This window comes from Chlamydotis macqueenii, chromosome 11 (genome assembly GCF_036417535.1).
Source record: "Chlamydotis macqueenii isolate bChlMac1 chromosome 11, bChlMac1.mat, whole genome shotgun sequence".
NCBI lineage: Eukaryota > Metazoa > Chordata > Aves > Otidiformes > Otididae > Chlamydotis > Chlamydotis macqueenii.
This window is the reverse complement of record NC_141566.1, coordinates 22,944,484-22,960,489: the sequence shown is the minus strand read 5'-3', so window position 1 is coordinate 22,960,489 and position 16,006 is coordinate 22,944,484. Positions and strand designations below refer to the sequence as shown.

The 16,006-nt window shown below is 44.0% G+C and overlaps 1 protein-coding gene across 2 annotated transcripts in view; it reads left to right on the top strand.

The window, feature by feature from the left end:
- MSN (moesin) overlaps positions 1-16,006 on the top strand; it is a 66,403-nt gene that overhangs the window by 39,166 nt on the left and 11,231 nt on the right. For both annotated transcript variants that reach the window (XM_086756073.1, XM_086756072.1), the window contains exon 2: positions 8,982-9,065. In XM_086756073.1, the coding sequence (XP_086612199.1) occupies positions 9,003-9,065 (63 nt within the window). In that variant the 5' untranslated portion in view covers positions 8,982-9,002. The remainder of the gene's footprint in view (positions 1-8,981; positions 9,066-16,006) is intronic.

Below are 16,006 nucleotides of genomic sequence, written 5' to 3'. Positions count from 1 at the left end.
TCGGGCCCCTCTGAGTACTGCCTGTTCATCAGCTGCAAAGGGGCGCTTCAACACCAAAGTAGCTGCAGCTTCTTGCACTTGGTCTTTAGAACCAGAAAAGCAACAAAATACTACTGTGTTTCTCTGCTCTGTAGGCATTACCTTTTCAACGGCAGCAAGTGTCTTCAAGGAAATGATTTTTTTTTTTTTTAATGGGAACATTCCTGTTTACCACTGGCTGTATGGAAGAACTTTATTTTCCTTATCACCAGGGGATGAGCAGTCCGAATGAATCTCAAAATACTCTCTTGTATTAACAGCCAAACACACATATTTGGGGCTCTGACACTACAGTGTGACAGGTTTTATATTAGATAAATCGTTTCCCTTTTAAGATTGACTGCTTTAGCATTATTTTTGGTGTCAGATTTTTAGTGCCACCTCAGTCATCTCTTCTCCCTACCCTTTTCAAGGACAGGGATTAGCTCTTTCAACCACTGTGCCTGCTATAAACCCTGTCAGAAAACTTGTATAGAAAATGCTGTTGGAATGAACATAGAATCAGCTTATTTTGAACCCCTTTGTTAGCTAAAGCAAAAATTCTCTAATCTTCCAAGCTCTGCATGAGACAAAGGTACCTCTAAGACTTCCACGTTAGTCACCAAGTGCAAGAGAAGTGGCTAACCTGCAGCGTAGCCTTTTGATGGCCAATGTGCTGTAACCAGCTTCCCCCCCAGCCCTGTGCTAGTAAATCGGTGCTATAGGTGAGTTTTGCTGGAAGTTATGGGCAGAGCGCTTTCTGCACTGGCAACACCTTCTTGGTGTCTCTGCTGAAGTGAGATAAATGTCAGATGCACCTTGTGTCACAGGGCACATCTGGCGTGCCGCAGCTCAGGCGCTCCCTCCTCCACCCTCTCTCAGTTCAGTTTTTGCAAGCAGACTCTTCAAAGCTGTGAACTGGCTTGCTTCCTGTGGCAACTTTTTCCTCTTGCTGTCCCCATCAGCTTGGCTCCTGAAGCTGTGTGAAAGCTACAGCTTGCTGCCCGCACAGGCTGTCTTGCCTTGCTGGGGACTAACAGCAAGCAGGGGAGGTGGGGGGGGGACACAACTGTAGTGGTACTTCATCAAGGTGTGGTTCTACAGTGGTTTCTGAATCTAGACTCTCTTGCTGCTGTGCTGCTTCACAGGGAAGCAAACCTAGTTAGATTTAGCCCACTTGCTTCCCCAAGCAGGATTGCTGGTGCTCGTACGAGAACAGGGTTGTGCAGTGAAGCTGGACTGCAGCAGCTGCATCTTCCCCTCCTGCAGACCAGCCTGCACTGCTGCAGAGCAGGGCACAGCTTAATGCCTTCCATGGCTTCCAAGGGCACCAGAGCCAACAGAACTGTCTGCCTTTCAGGGATGTCAGCTGGTGGTGCCTTCTCCTAGCTTTTCTTCAGTTTATCATTGAGCCAGCTTGCTCAAACTGAAATATCCCTTTAGATGACACTGAGCTGTGGAATTCAACATAACAGTGGATGAAGCTTTACTGTAAGCTTCATGTAAACCTGCCATTTCTTGCTGAGTCTGGCTTACAGTTGGCATTTCTTGCGCTTTAATGACAGCCACGTGTGTCTTGTTCATGTAAAGTAGTCTGGAACTTGTAATATTGAGCTAGTTTTAAATGGTGTTTGGATGCATAAGGTAAACTTAACATGTAAGAAAGGCAGTAAGCTGCAAAATCCTTGGATGTCTCGGTACCTTCAGAAATTTGATCCACAATCTATAGCTGACTGTCCTGTATTATAAACACATCCCAACTGTCTGCACTTGCTGTATGTTAAGATATAACTAGTGTATTGCTGAAAGGTGCAGTCAACTGTATCTGTCTGGCTTTGTCAGAAATGACACTAAAAATAGCCCCAACTGACAACTACTTTCGCAAAACAAGCTTAGATGCTTCTCTGTCAAATGTGCAAAGAGAACAGGGGATGGATAGAGAAAGTGTGGGTGGTTTTTTTCTGTTTGGTTTTTTTCCCTCTTACAACAATCATGGGAGTGTCTTATATATATGGTAAAATGTTTTCAGATAATAATCTTTGCTTGTGTCTATTTTTAGTCTTAGCATAAGATGACTAAAGATGTATGCGCAAAGAAGCTCAGTTTTTCTGTAACGGCAGCCCTTTTGTCTTCAGGCTCTGCACTAAAATCATTAAGGATTCTTTAAAGGGCGAGTTCTTGCTACAGGCTGTAGTTAGGTACCAAAGCAAAGCCAAGACACAATCAGTGCCTGTAAGGGTGGAGTTCTAACGTGTACTCTATAGCGCAGAAGTGGTACTTCTGGCTCTCCGTGGTGGGCAAGCTTCCTCCTCCACTGATTATGGTGATTTTAACCAAATGGTCATAGCGGGGTGGAATGGGACACCTTCTTTGGCCTTACTGGCCCCCTGCGGCTCCAGTCAATTGAGGAGCACTGTGCCTCCAGTTGAGTGCGGAAGCGGGTGGTGGAGAGGGCCGGGGAGCTCCAAGGAGCTACAGGGAGGGTTCGTGCTCTGTCTGGGGGCTGCGGTGCAGCAGGGCCGGGGCTGGGGCCCGGGGTATGCCTGCTGCTGTTTTGTTCCCTGATGAGCTTACGGGTATGAAAAGGCCCTTTAAGACTGCTGGAAGGGGGCTGGTGTAATTAAGTGTAATCCCTTTAGAAATTGCAAGCGCTTTCACATGACTTAATGCCAGCCTCACCCTGACACAGAGGACCCAGGGCTGTTTCGGCAGAGTGCTGGCACTCGGGAAGGAGCCAGATGTCTGTGAGTATTGTTGGTGCTGCAGGTGGGGGGCATTACCTCTGACGCTCTTCGAGGCAGTGCAAGGCACGATTCCCTGGTACATTCCTCAGGTCAGCGTGCAACTCCTGTTCTCGCAGTGGGGCCCACCCTGGCTGGCCACCGTGGTGAGAAGCGAAGTACAGCCCCGGGGAGCCTTTATCTTCCAGAAAACACTTGTGCATTTTGAGGGACAGGGCAATAATTCTCGTTATACTTACTGTACTGTTGCTAGCCTTGCTGAAGCCAAAACTGGGAAGGTTTTTATATTGGAGTGCTTTATGAGATCTTGAGTTCATTTCATGCAACTCAGCTGGATTTGATGTGCTTTTCTGGTCAGAGCTGTTGAAGCTGATGCACGGTGTTAGTCTAATACCTTCACCTGCAGTAACTGCTGGGTGAATTGATGTCCTATAGTGTAGAGGGTCTATAAATGATGGCCTGGAATTTCTTTTCATCTGAACTTGCTTCTGTTCTCTAACAGTCAAATGAGTATGACTTTTCCCTATGCCACTTTCTTCAGAGAGTCCACTTGGTGGCTTGAACCTGGGAAGCGTGAATATCTGAAGCTTGAAGCCTACAGACCAGCAGGGTATAACAACTTCCTTGCATTCAGGAAATCCAGGCAGGAAAGAAGCTTTACCTCAGGGTCAGGGTTTTGTAGGGGTTGATACTCTGTTGTGCTGACTCTACCTGTTATTCTGACGTGAATTTCCTAGTACTCTGTTTGTCATAAGTTGAGACAGGAACAGAATTGTCTTTTCTACCTCTTTTGCTGCTGAACGTGCTGGGGCATTAGTAAGAGTAATACATCCATTACTTAGTGTAATGGTATCAGTCTTTCCTGTTTGTCCTGCCACACACAGCTACAGATTTTCATTGTAGAAAGTGTTTCTAGCAAGTTATCAGCAGGGCTCTCTGAGACCTGGAAGATAACTGATAATCATTGCTGCTAGTAAAACTTACTGGGAATCTCAGTGGGGCAGAAGTTGAGACTCAAAGGTATATTAGCAATGTTAAAATTTCTGAAGAGATGTTGCAGATAAGTGAAAGCTTTCACAGCTGCAGGACACCATCACCGTCCTCCTGTGGTGCTTAGCAGACTACAAGAGACAGACTTAGGCAGCGGTACCAGGCACCTATCAAAAGGAGCTTTCTTTGGCTGCAGCTGATCGGGGGGCTGGAAGCGTCTTCCATGCAAGACGCTCTTGCAGGAGGTCTTGCCCTCACTACAACACTTCCTTGGCAGCAGGAAGCTCTTTAATATGCTCTGGTAGTGGCAATCCTTCACTCTGCTTTTGACTGGTAGAACAATGGTAATTCCTCAAATAGAGAAGAAGAGTTGCTAGGCTTCTAGCTCTTTCCTGTAGCTGTTATGAAATTAATCAGTTAAATATGGGCTTTTTTTTTTTTTCCTTGAGTATTTTTTAGCTTGGTGAGTGTAAATTTACCTGTTGAAATGTGATACTTGAATTTTCTTGTAACATAGAAGACAGCCTCCTCAGCAGCTTTTCATATAATGTTGCTAGCTGTCTGTATGCAAAATTTTATATTAAATGATGAAAGAAAGAGAAAAGGATGCTATTTAGAGGCCGCCTACTAGGGTAAAACATCTGCTGATTTAAGATCTAAGCAGAATTTAGAGGGTTGCAGACATTTGGATGCAGCAGTGAGTGCATTATAAATGCTGTGATGAAAAAATTCAATGGGTTGCTTTAAATAAAATTGGAGTATAAATTACTGCATTAGGGTAGTATTTCTGGTAAATCTGTTGATGATCAAATCGGTAAGTCCTCTGAAAACACCTCCTGAGTGTTGAAAGTTTTAAGACAAAAGTTTACTAACAATACGTTTTGTAAAATAAGAGTGAAGTGTACTTGGACCTTGTGATCTGATCGCTGGTGAGTAATGTCTCTTTCTCACTGTATTTACTCCTGTTCCTTACATCTCAGCAGTGTGGACTTTGCCTGTCTGGACTGACAGAGCTAAATTTGTATCTGCTTAGTAGTCCAAGTTGGTTTTCTTATTGAGGAATACTTTATTCTGTTTGCAACCCAGATGGCAAGCATGTGCCAGCCCTCAAACCTGGGAAAACCTCATTAGATTGTTTAGAAATATAAAGTATAAAAGCTTAATGCTAATGAGTCTTGAGGCTTTTCTTGGAATAAGCGTTGATGGTAAACTAGATAAATGGTTTTAAAGTGCTTTCTCAGGGTAATTCTCAAGGGACAAGGCAAACAAGAGTCTAAATCGTGATGGGACTGAATCACGTGGTCTTGCTTCTGGTGTAGCACTTTTGTGTAACCCTTGTGTAATGTCAGTGTTGGGCAGTCCTTGGCTGTGAATGCCTCAGGAAGGTGGTTTACTAAAAGTAAGGCTTCAAATGAATGAGGAGGATGAAGGTAAACGTGTGGTACCTGGCACTTACTTGCCAGGAAGAGGTTACAGCAGTCTGTAGATCTCTTCCTGGAGTTTGTGTGAGCTGCAGACAGAGCAGATGAAGATCAGTGGAACTGATCGGGCATGTCCCTGCTCCTTGCAGGGGGGTTGGACTAGATGACCTTTGAAGGTCCCTTCCAACCCTAACCATTCTATGATTCTATGACTTGCCAATAGGGAGGTGGCCCCTGGGTATCTTTCAGAACAAAGCTCCCTTAGTGCTTGGTTTTTCAGCCTTTTTACATGCTAGGAGAACAGATTTGTATTTCTGTCCCAGTACACAGGCTTTTGAGATGAAACAAAACACTCAGTAGAGCTGCATCTGCTCTGAAGCTGGTTGGGCCTCTTGCCTGCTAATGGGGAAGGGAGGGCCGTGCCTCCCACCACCCGCAATGGCGGAAGCCTTGCTTTGGCCTTCCAGTTCACAACAACTGGCTCAAAAACCCTGGCTTGTAGCATATACGAAAAAACTGTGTTGTTTCTACACCAATAAGGCTTAAGAAAGCTCAGTTTTTCAGCAAGCTAACTGCTCGGCCAAGTACTAAGTTACTACAAAAGTAGTGGTTGAAGTGTCCCCGTTATGGCCCGGGGTATGCTTTCCCCAGCTCGGTCCACCAGCAGTTAACAGCAGTCCGCTGTTGAATGCATTAAAAGTGTTCAGATCAGGGAAGCTAGCGTTACTGGGGTGTGGTTCTCTAAAGCATGAGCCTGTTTCCTGTGGTATCTTAGCTCGTGCTGCCTTCTGAAATAGCATAGGCTGAAGTTGCAAGTGCAGACCCCATTCAAGACTTTCCTGCTCCTAAACCTTAGGTTGCTGGTGTTGCACAGGAAACTTCTTCTAGGGGGGAAAAAAGTATATATCTTCTTCCTATTGAATGTGCTAATTGAAGGATGATAACTGGTCAGATAGCTTAAGTGCGTTGGAGTGGGTGACAATGAAGGAATTTTGCTGATTCCAGCATGGGACCTTATTTTACTGTGTTAATGAACATGTGAGTCTTACAAATAAGTATTCTGCATGAGTTATGAGGATACTTACTGAAGCAGCATTATTTTAAATTTTAAGGTCTGGTTGCTCTGAATAGCTTAAAAGCTGGTTGGGCACAGGTTGCAAAGAGCTGCCACAAATGTTTCAGTTCTGTTTGCTGGTGCTTCCTCTGTGCTCAGGTACTGCAGCGTTCCATCACCTACGCAGATGATATCAAATAAGAGTAGCTACTGTGTTTTATCCATAAACAGTGGAGCAAAAAGACTTTCTTTCACTGTAGCTGATACGTTAGTGTTTTAGGTGAACACAAAAACCTTTAATACAAACAAAAAGCAACCTGTTGTTTAATGGCTCGTGTGATGTAACCCCTCTTATACTTCGATGTGGCTTATGGACATCTTTGTTATCGCTGGTAGATGTGCTGGGCAAGTCAGGCTTACAAGCCAGCACTCCTGACAGAAGAGACTGCTTCCAAGTACAAGTAAGAAAGCTGATTTTGGGAGCACTTAGCCCTTTTAGCAAGCAGTTGGATTCCTGGTTCACCAAAGCACTGAAATTAGCTAATTGTCACCACCTAGGATTTGAGGAGAATAATTTTGGTAAGGTATAGCAAGAGAACTTAAAAGCAACTGCATGCTGTCAGAAGCTGTTAATTTTAAACAAAGCATGATTGCTTATGAGTTTAGGTCATTTACCCCTTCCTTGCTACTTCTGAGGAATGGTTTTTCCTCAGTTTGACTTCATTGTGACAGAAGGTTCAGAGGGTTTCAAAATCAACTTATTCCTGGACTGCTTGTTCATGATATCTTTGCTCCAATAATGTCTAAGTAGCATTCTTTATGCATGCAACAATTAAAACTGGCGGTCTTCTTGAGTTCAGCTTTGCTGTGCTAGGCTTATCTTTAACCTCTTACAGGATATGCTTAGATTTTTGGCTGAACTTAAACCAATAAAACCTTTAGGTTCAGCGTAAGAGGATATTGAGTACAACGTAGTGGTGTGCCTAGGCTCAAGTACGCTTTTTGGGAAACTTCAAAATGTATTTGGCTCTAATGGTGTATCTTGGCACTTGTCTTAGACTTAACTAGCAGAACAGTTCTTGCTTATGGCAAAAAAAACTTGATTGTAGCGCTCTTGCAGTCTGCTGCTGCTTTCTTAGTAAACAAGATGTGAAATCTGTCCATACACTCAGTAGAAATACAGGGATCTGAACTAGCTGAGACCATATTGGCATTGGGTTGTTCCTTTGCTTGCTCTAGGTTTTTTTGTTCTCTAGCATCATGTGGTTAGCTTAGAGTCTAAACTGAGTTTGAGTTATTCTTTACCTGTCACAGCATAACTCCCCCTCACCCCTGGAATGCTGGTGGAGTGTGGTAAGAGGATTGATTGCACTGAAGAGCAAATAAATTGGGATTTGTTGATGGGAGGTAAATGGCTGTTGGCAAGAAGGAGAACTATGAGTGCAAGGCCTGTATGCTGGGGCTTGGTGCACTGTGAATATACCATCTGTGTGACTTCAGGTTTTGCACCTTTGCTTTGATGGAAAAGCATTAAAACGGTTTGATCTAAAATATCTTCCGCTTGTGTTCATGAATTGTGAAAGATCTTTACCTTTTTCCTTTGATAGATATGCGAATAGAAATGAATTCTCAGACAGCTTGGTGTACTTGCAGGCCTTACTTTGCCTGGTCAAAAGTTAAGGCATTTGTGTTCAGGCAGGAGTATTCCTGTCTACCCCTAAGAATCTACATGATGTTATCAGTAATGATCAGAAGTTGTGAATGGAATTGGCTGTGTTTTACACTAATATCTGTGGTGAAATGCCTCTGCTGTTTAACTTGCTTCATGAGAAATATTGGTGAAAGATGTACAGATACCTTTCTGCTTGTGTGGGATGAAACTGGAAACTCCCTTGCTGCAATCCTTTGCCTCTTTCATTTCACGTGTGAAAATACAATGGTAAGACTTCCCTGTCAAGACAGGGGGCATCATATAGTGTTTTTTCCGGAAGACTGTTAATGATCTTACTTCTTACATCTGAGGCTAATGTTGTCATGAAATCTTGACAGCAATATTAAATTACACCTAAACCATTTCTGCAGTGTTTAGAGATCTTTCACCTCCCTGAAAGAATTGGGAAGCAGTGGGCAACTGTACGGAGAGAGTTCTGCTGCTTTGTGAAGTGTCTGCACGTGATAATGAGTATGCTGGTTTAGCGTGCATCCTTTTTGCCTTAGCATCCTTGCATCCTGTCTGCTTTGTACCCACAGCTCTTGGAGCATATCAGGGACTGTGATTCTCAAAATACCTATGGAGACTGGAACAGTATTGTTAGTATTAACGTCTTCTGTAGCTGGATGAGTTGTTAATGCTTCCAGGGACTTCCTTGACATTTTTCCTTCCAATGGAAGGATGGGTTGTCTGGTTGTGTGTACTGAGGTTGGGAGCATCTCTGCTTTTGTGAAAGATACCAGAATACCCAACACTAGAAATTAAACTTTGTAAGCTGTAAATGGCTCTCACGTGTGTCAATATATAGGTGGGAATATTAGTAGGAACAGAGAGGATAAAAACTCTTATACTGTGAAACAGGAAAGCTGTATTCTACAGGGAAACTGGAAATACCATGCTGGCAGGGCAGATGGCTTTATAACTGCTGGTGGTGTAGTTCCCGCAGGCTTTGGAGCTGGTCCCTGGTTGTGGGCAGTTGTTGATTTTCATTATTGGGTAGTGTCGCATGGAGCATGTGTGATAATGATGCGTTTTCTGTCTTCCAGATTAGTGTGCGTGTTACCACCATGGATGCTGAGCTGGAGTTTGCCATCCAGCCCAACACTACAGGGAAGCAACTCTTCGATCAGGTAAGTGGTGGAACTGCAGAAGATCTAAACTTAATATAGATGTTGTGATTCTGTTAAGGCAACAGCAAACAATTTCTAAAGGACTTCAAAGATTAAGTGACAGAGTGTGTAAAAACTTCCAAAGAACTCAGCATAGTAAGAAATTATACATTTTTTTTTTCAAAACTACTCCATTTTTTTTATCTCCAAGAATGTGTTAGGAGCTATTTTTACCTCTAATGAGCTGAATTGGTGCTATAGCTCATAGTAATAATTGGAAAGCACTAGATGTGCTAATGTCAGAATTCGTAAGATAAGTCCTATAAGGGAGCTAGTAAGCTATCTTTGATTGGCTTACTTGCGAGCATTGTGTAATTGATTTCAAAGAGTAGTTGGTCTCTAAAACAGGAGAGGCTTAGCTGGGTTTCAAATGTTGCTGCAACCCTTAAGGGCAGGTGAAGTAATACTTTATACTCCCATCAGGCCCTGAGGGAAATCTTAAGAGAAGTTATGTCTGTACAGTATTGGGCTGTCTTCATCTGGGTGCTTCAGCCTTCCTCTGCATTCACTGCCTGGACAAATTTCCTCCTACTTTGGTCCAAACAGAAGCAGAGAGGCATGTGCAGCCCAAAGTTGGAGCAGGTGAAAGCAGATGTTACCAATTGCAGCGGTTGAAACTTTGACAGGCTCCAGTATGTTTCTTGGCTGTAATCCTGAAGGCCATGAATTTGCTGCTTGGAGGAAAAATCTGAACAGTAAATTCATAGCTTAAAGAAAAGTAAAATGAATCTTGGATTAATGACAAGATGAAGGAACTGCCAGACTGGATTTTGTCAGATAGGGGTGTGGTGCAGTAGAGCTAAGCATTCTGGGGCCAGCTTTACATGGTACCTATCTTAATGAAGAGATAAGCTTAAAGGCTGACCCACCCATAGAAGTCAGCCATTTCATTTGAGGCCAGCAAATCTAGTTTAAAATGTTTTTCAGATGTTTAACCACAAACTAGTACTTTCTCTCATACTCAGCTGGGTGATTCAACACCAGATATTACATTGCTCTTTGCAGCCCAGCCCTGAAATGGAGGGCATAGAGTGAGATCCTAGGCTTTACTAAAAGAGCATCCTTTCATAATGGGAAAAGCAGAAGACTTTCAGGAAGGCTGTGAGTTGCAGCATAGTTCTCAGCTGGCTGTATGTTACTACACAGTAGCTTCTTCGTATTTTAGCCCGGTGTGGTCTCAAATCTGACAGTTTTTGACTGATAGAAGTGAGAGCTGGATTCTGTCCAGAATCCATGTGTGCAACATGAAACTCCACCGCAGTTCATTCATGGGAGCATATGCCGATGAAGCTGAGGTGACATACCCCCAAGTTCATCAAAAGGTGAATTGTTTTTCTGGAGGAGGAGTTCTTCACATGGATGCTTCCCATGATTATTTTTCAGTATCTGGTTTCTGACATTATCCAAGCAAAGCACCAGCTGCTAAGAATGGTACTACTGAGGTCAGTAGTATTTGTAATCTGCACGTGGTTTTTTTTGTGTTTGTTTTTTTTTAGTCAGTTCTGGACCATCTGCAGCTTTTTCTGCAAACTGACATTGTGGTGGCAGACTAGGGCTTCAGCAACTTTTTTCTGTTTGAGAAGCATCTGATCATGTTTTCAGGATGGGAACTCTTCATGTCTTAGTAATTGATTTCACTCTTTTGTCATGTTCTTGAACAGCTTACACTCTCCTCCCTGCAGTATATTTCACACAGCACCTGTCTAAACAGAAGTTTTGTTTTGTTTTTTCCATATTAAACACAAATGGAGAAAACAAATGCTGTTGCAGAACTAGGTTTCTAAGGTGCTAATGTAAATGAGGCAATGTTTACTTCAGCTAAATTGGATTGTAGGTGGAGTTGGAAGAGGAAATACAGTGGGAGGGGAAGAGTGGCTGAAGCTAGCTGTTATATGTTCGGTATTTCTGAAAGACCTGGTGGACACCATTTCTTTGTACTCTTCATATATCACACTCGCTGGAATAAGATTTAAACTGTTTTCTGCTGCCTTGCACACAATATTTCCTTGTGGAGGCAGTGATGTTTGTTCCTGATAAGGCTCAATATTGAAAGGAGTGTCCTAGAGCCTCACCAGTGGCAGCTGTCCAGTTTTTGACTAAATGATTAGTCAAAGACCTAGCACAACAGTACTAGGTGATGTTAGTGTGGTGTACCACCATGGTGATGGTGGTAGGAAGATTAAGCCTCTGCCAGGACTTGGGAATGTTCTGAGCAGTAAGGTAGGGAGCTGGCAGTAGATGTAGGGATGTTAAGTCTTCCATCTCTAACATGAATAACAAGTTCTGGAAGCTACTGCTGTGTGAGTGGTTGAGGAGCCTAATCTTAGCTTCTGTTGCTGCCCTAAAATCTAATCATTGGCTCTTTACAATTGAGGAAACTAATGGCAAAGGAGGTAGCTATTCAGCTCCTGCCAGTGTGAAACGTTTCATCTTGGTCTCTGAATGCATATACACGACAGACTGTCCATTTTTTTTTTTTTCAAATTCAAGGCTCTTTTCTATTTCAGAAGAGTCACACTTGCACATAAAGGAAAGCAAGTACTACTTGGACATACTCAAACAGATTATTGATCTTTGCATAGAGAACTAACTGAATATCAAACCAAAACATGAGAGCCTTTAGTGAGCTGACAGTATAAATACTGAACTTGCTCCCTTTAGTGTTGGGATGGGGCTTTGAATATATTGTCAGCTGGCATATATCCAGTGTATTTCAAATGACCGACCTGTTTGTGTGGATTAGTTCCTGTAAAGGGATAGTCCGGAGCCATTCTTCTTGCTGGCGCTGCTAAAGGGAGGAAGCAGTGACTGCTGTCTGATCACCTGTTCACTTTATCTCACACCACTCTATCCTCAGGTGGTCTTGGGTCCCATGATGGGGTGTGTAAGAGCACAGTTACGGCTGCTCATTTTCTAGCTCCCTTAAACTATGTTGTGCTCCTGGAATTGCTAATCTAGTATTTTCTGTGTTATGCTGGTTCTGAAAAAGGAGTTACTTTCATCAGTGCTTTTTTGAGGGAAGAGAGAGTTCCTCTACAACGCAAACTTACAATTTTGCTGTTGCAGCACACTGGCCTTCTGGTGTGAAACCTGACTTTTGACTCTCTCACAGAAAAATTTTAAGATCTCGTGCACGTTTTTGCCCTAGAGTACCCTTTCACTTTGAACTGTCAGTTCTGAGTTAAGCAAAAAGGAAGCTGTTAAGCGTTACCAAGGCTTCTAGCTGCACAGCTACCTTGGTGCATGCTGCTGGCTTGGTTCAGTAACATTTAGTCATATGTGTCCACCTGTTGTGTATAGAGGTAGATAAATATATTCGTTATGCCATGTGTAATTCTGACCAAGTCTGTATAGTCAGAAGACTTTTGAAAAGCCTGTATCTAGGTAGTAGCTTCATGAGGAGGAACAATTTGAGTCTAATGTTCTGTAGTAATAATAGGCGAGTGGGCTTGAGGTAGAAATGGTCCTGTCTCCCTCTTTCCTGCTTGGTTAAATTCCAAAGTGAATTTTTCAGTGATAGAACAATGCAGATGCTTCACTGCTTTGTAGGAAATCATCTTCTGGCTGTAGTAGCCGGCTGTAGAAATATCATTAAGGTGATAAACAGTGCAGTAACATCATTATTTATACTAGAGATCTTCCTATAACACCCTATCCCCTAGGCTTGTAACTGTATAGCTTTAGCTTAAATAGCTTAAGCTTGTGTGCACAGGCAAAATCTATATTAATGGAGACAGGAGGATTGTACTGTCAGTCTTCTGCAGCTTTGCTTATGTACCTCTTTGCTTTTGTACCTCTTAGCATCAGCTGCTGAAGTCCAACACTTACCAACTCACTAGCAAAAACAGTAGCTCTGCTCCCATTCCTCAGCTGCTAGTGATGGACTGAAGGAAGAGCTTGAGGATGGGCTATGCCTGTCAGGGGTGCTGCTGATCTGGAATACTGCTTTCCTGGGCATGCAGGGCACAAGCCATGCAAACAGTGATAGCTGCTTGTTTTCCTCCCTTGACTGTTTTCTGTATCAGACTGAAGTGCAGTTGAACTGGAGACTAGTGTAAAACAAAGCATTGCTTTGCTTTGTATATCTTGTACACATGAAAGATTACTTTCTCTGGTAAAACTGCTTAGCTACTTATTGCTGTGGATAGCTTTGAAGTCCCTTTGATCTTTCTTTTTTCCTCTCAAACTTCCTTTTTTTTTTTTTTTTTAATTGATTCTGCCTTGAATTGGTGATATTTTTTTTATTTTAGCCTATTGTGGGGGCAAGGAGGGGCTAGCCTGTACCTTGGACAGGGAGAGAGGGGATCAAGATCCTGTAATTTAGCACTTTGGCATTTTAGCACTTTGAAAGGGAAAGTTAGAAATATATCCATGTCCTGCAAGAATCAGCCAAATGGGGTAACAGTTGAATATTTATGGCTCTAGATGGAGCCTGTCTTGGGTGTTAAGTTAGAGTTCCTGGACGACTATGTTCTAAGCTGTTTTTTACTGTGGCATATGAAACTGCTGGTGTGGCACCAGCTCAGAGCTCTGCCAGCAATAAGGTTTGCTAGCAGTTTTCTGTCAGAAGTACTTGAGATGCCTGTCATAGAAAGGGAGAGAGTCCCACTTCGTCTTTAACTAGGACAGCAGGTGAGATTCAAGACAGATTTGTGCTGCAGTATGGTCTGGGATGCTTTGGCCTTTGGCACAAGAACTTGGTCTGAATGGAATGTCTTCTCCTCTGCTTCAGTGCTTTGGTCTTGCCTGTGCATAGATAGTGCTTTTGTGCAGGAGCTGCACTTATTTGCCAGTGTGGTGGTGTATTTCCTGGCCTGAGAATGAGGAAAATCTTCAGTGGTCATCTTGATGCTAAAATCTGCGTTTGAGAGGCTGCTTATGGCTCTCCTTCTGCTGTGGGGCAAAGGTGCTGTGGGGCAGCTGGGTTTTAAGGCTGCCTGTAATCTGTTGCCAGTTGTAGACTAAACCTTGTACTGCAGGCCAAACAAGAGCTACTGGCTGGCTTAATGTTCTCCCTGGCACGAAAAAAAAGATGTCGCTCTCCAGCTGAGAGTGTAATCTTAAGGTATTTAAGTATAGTGGTCTGTATTAAACAGTATTCTGCATTCTCCTGTTCTGTGTGCCTGCCCTTCTCCATCCTTAGCTGCTGCCAGTAACTGCTTTCTTTTGAGAACCTCACAGTTCAATGGGCTCTGAGTGTTGTACACCCCAAACATAACTGAGCTGCTGACTGACAGCCAGACTCCTTGCGGCTGTAGAAAGCTGTTCCTTCTTCATGTTTTTTCTCTTACTGAATGGAACTAAATAACCTGCTGAAGTGGAAGGGATGGAGGAGGACTGCCTCTTCCCGCTCACCCCTCCTTGACAGAGGCTGCTGCCATGTGCCGTTTCTTGGAAAGCAGTTTCAGGGTGATGGCTGAATGGGTCAGATCTGTGCGTGGCCCAACAAGCCACAACAAGCCTTGCTGTACAGCTCAGAAGCTCCCACAGCAGGAATCATGCTGTGTTTCAGTTTGGTTCAGCAGCAGTTTGGGGCTGTGGCGCTGTGTGCTGTGCTGTCTCCCGCTCTGTCCAGTCTGTTGTTGTCACGGCTATTGCTGTGCAGACTTCTGTGGAATAAAAGCTCTTTTGTGCAGGCCCCCAGTGTGATGCCTTTCAGTTCCTCGCTGGCAGCCCAGCCTGTTGAATTCCCAGGCACAACCCGCTGACAAACGGCAGCACGGCACGCAGAGACGTGCGGGGTGGGGGCGGGAGCTGCCATCCTGTTCCCGTGTTTAATGCTGCTGGGAATGGGGCGTTCCTGGGGCTCTGGGACAGCCTTTCTTTCTCTCGTTATACCACCTGCTTTCAGAGTATACAACAAACTCCGGTGCTTCTCCCGACGTCTCCTTAGCTGCGTGCTGCCTGCTGCGTGGTGTGCATGGCTGGAGGCTTGTCTGCCCCACCTTCCTCTCTCTTCGCGGGGCTTCAGGCCTGCTCTCCAGTTCATATTCAAGCAAGGACAGGCTGAATAATTTCAGGGACTCCAGTGGGATGATGTGCGAAGACTACATGACCTTGCATAGGTTTTGTCTCTGTGTGCTGCTAGTAGCATGCCTCTGCTGAAAGCTCCCTTTGGTTTTCAGGACTGAAAGTAACTAGGGCTGTAATGCTGCTTTCGTAAGGCCAGAAGAAATGCCTGATCCAAGCTCTGAAGAGTCTAACTAGTAATGTGTTTGCAGGGAACCTAGGTCCTTCGTCTTGCCTCTTGCCAAAGCTGGAGACCACATCAGAAGGGAACAGGGTGCATCATTAGTATTCAAGAAGAAAGTGATCTAAAAGGAAGTAGACTTATAGGGAGAAAACATAAAACACGGGACAAGGCAGTACAAAATCCACCTCTGATTACCTGGTGAGGGAGATGCGGTGATCAGGCAGCAGGTTTTCTTAGGGCGAGGCTCGTCTCCAGTGCTTGGGCTGATGAGTCCATCTGAAGGAGCGGAGCTGGGAGCGAGTCTGAGGGGTGGGTGGTGTGTATGACCTAAAGACAAGTGTCTTCTCCCTTCCCCTTCCTTGTCTAGTGATGGAGGTGACGGGTAAGTGCCTTGTTTGCCAGTATGGGAACAACTGCTAGGGTTCAGGAGAGATGTGAGGGAGCTTCAGTTTCTAGACTTGCTGCACCCTGTGACATGTCCCCCATCTGCCAGTGCTGTAGTATCGTGTTAGTGCACAGGCTTTACCAGGAAACTTCCCCCTCTTCTTTGCCAGAAGTAGCACTATACTGCAGTAGTCTTGCCCCACCATGAGGCTTTTGTCTCTTGATACAGTATGTCTGTAAAGCCTTCTTAACTCTTATTTACATAGCACCCGTGGTGTGCTAGGGATGTGACTAAGGAGAGAACATACATAGTGGTGTGTGATTA